The sequence below is a fragment of the Galeopterus variegatus genome, unplaced genomic scaffold, assembly GCF_000696425.1.
Source record: "Galeopterus variegatus unplaced genomic scaffold, G_variegatus-3.0.2 Scaffold7954, whole genome shotgun sequence".
NCBI lineage: Eukaryota > Metazoa > Chordata > Mammalia > Dermoptera > Cynocephalidae > Galeopterus > Galeopterus variegatus.
Genome location: NW_007734065.1, coordinates 54,130 through 55,179, shown reverse-complemented (window position 1 = coordinate 55,179; position 1,050 = coordinate 54,130). Strand labels below are relative to the sequence as shown.

Here is a 1,050-nt window from a genome sequence, read left to right as displayed (position 1 = left end):
GTGTTCCTGCACCCCCGTATCCCCACGTCCCCCCAAGCAGCGAGTGTGTCCAGGGCACATGTCTGTCCGGGGCACGTGCTGCTGCCAACTGTCTGACTGACCTGTCCCCGGCGCCTCCCCCCAACAGTGCTGCTCCTTCGAGTGCCAGGTGAGTGTCACGCGCTGCCCCCCTGTGCCCCACCGTGTCTGGCCTGCGCTGACTGCCCCCGTGTCTTGCAGCCCGCCAGAGGACCTCCAGGGCCCCGGGGCGACCCCGGCTACGAGGTGAGTGGCCGCACCTGCCCTGCACCCATGCTGGGAGCCTGCCGGTGGGGGTGGGGCGGGGACTGTGAACACCTGGGGTCTGAGGCCAGGGGCGGCTCACGCAGGACAACTTTGAAAGTCAAGTTAGTCGCCAATATTTGAACTTGAGTGTTTATGAATGTCCAGATTTCTGGCTTCTAAAAATTGTCCCATTCGGTGGCCACCGTCCGAATGAGGCCGCTCAGGCCGCCAAACCCCCAGCGTGCTCCTGGGCTGGGTCCCCACGCGCCTGTGCCTGGGAGTGCGCCAGAGCTGAACAGGGCCAGAGAAGTGACTCCAGGGCCTTGGAGCTCCCAGACCCCAGGACAGGCCAAGCGTGACGGGCAAGGTGTCTTGAACCCACATGAACTCTGAAGACTAAGCAAAATATCTGTTTAAAAACTTTTTTATTTTTTAATGAGGAAATAGGGATTACCTTTCACCAGCTTTTTAGAAATAAACTGGAATGGTCCCCTGACTTTCATCTGTTCCATGTTCCAGGGAGAACGAGGAAAGCCGGGTCTCCCAGGAGAGAAGGGAGAAGCCGGAGACCCTGTGAGTGCCGGTGCCTGACTGTCGGGGTGGGGGGCGCCCAGGAGCCCGAGGCTGGGGGAACGGGGCTGTGGCAACTTCTGGCACCAAGGTCACACGCCCTGTCCCTCGTGGGTGGGAGAGGGCCGGAGGAGCAGTGGCACAGCCATTCCTCCAACACATCCCCCCCAGGCAGCACCCACCCCCCTCCACATCCCCCCAGACAGGTCCTACCTG

The 1,050-nt window shown here is 61.6% G+C and overlaps 1 protein-coding gene across 1 annotated transcript in view; it reads left to right on the top strand.

Moving 5' to 3' along the window:
* Nucleotides 1-1,050, top strand: part of COL6A1 (collagen, type VI, alpha 1) — a 23,152-nt gene that overhangs the window by 5,863 nt on the left and 16,239 nt on the right. Inside the window, exons 6-8 of the mRNA XM_008592474.1 lie at nucleotides 128-148; nucleotides 220-264; nucleotides 784-837. Coding sequence (XP_008590696.1) covers nucleotides 128-148; nucleotides 220-264; nucleotides 784-837 — 120 coding nt within the window. The remainder of the gene's footprint in view (nucleotides 1-127; nucleotides 149-219; nucleotides 265-783; nucleotides 838-1,050) is intronic.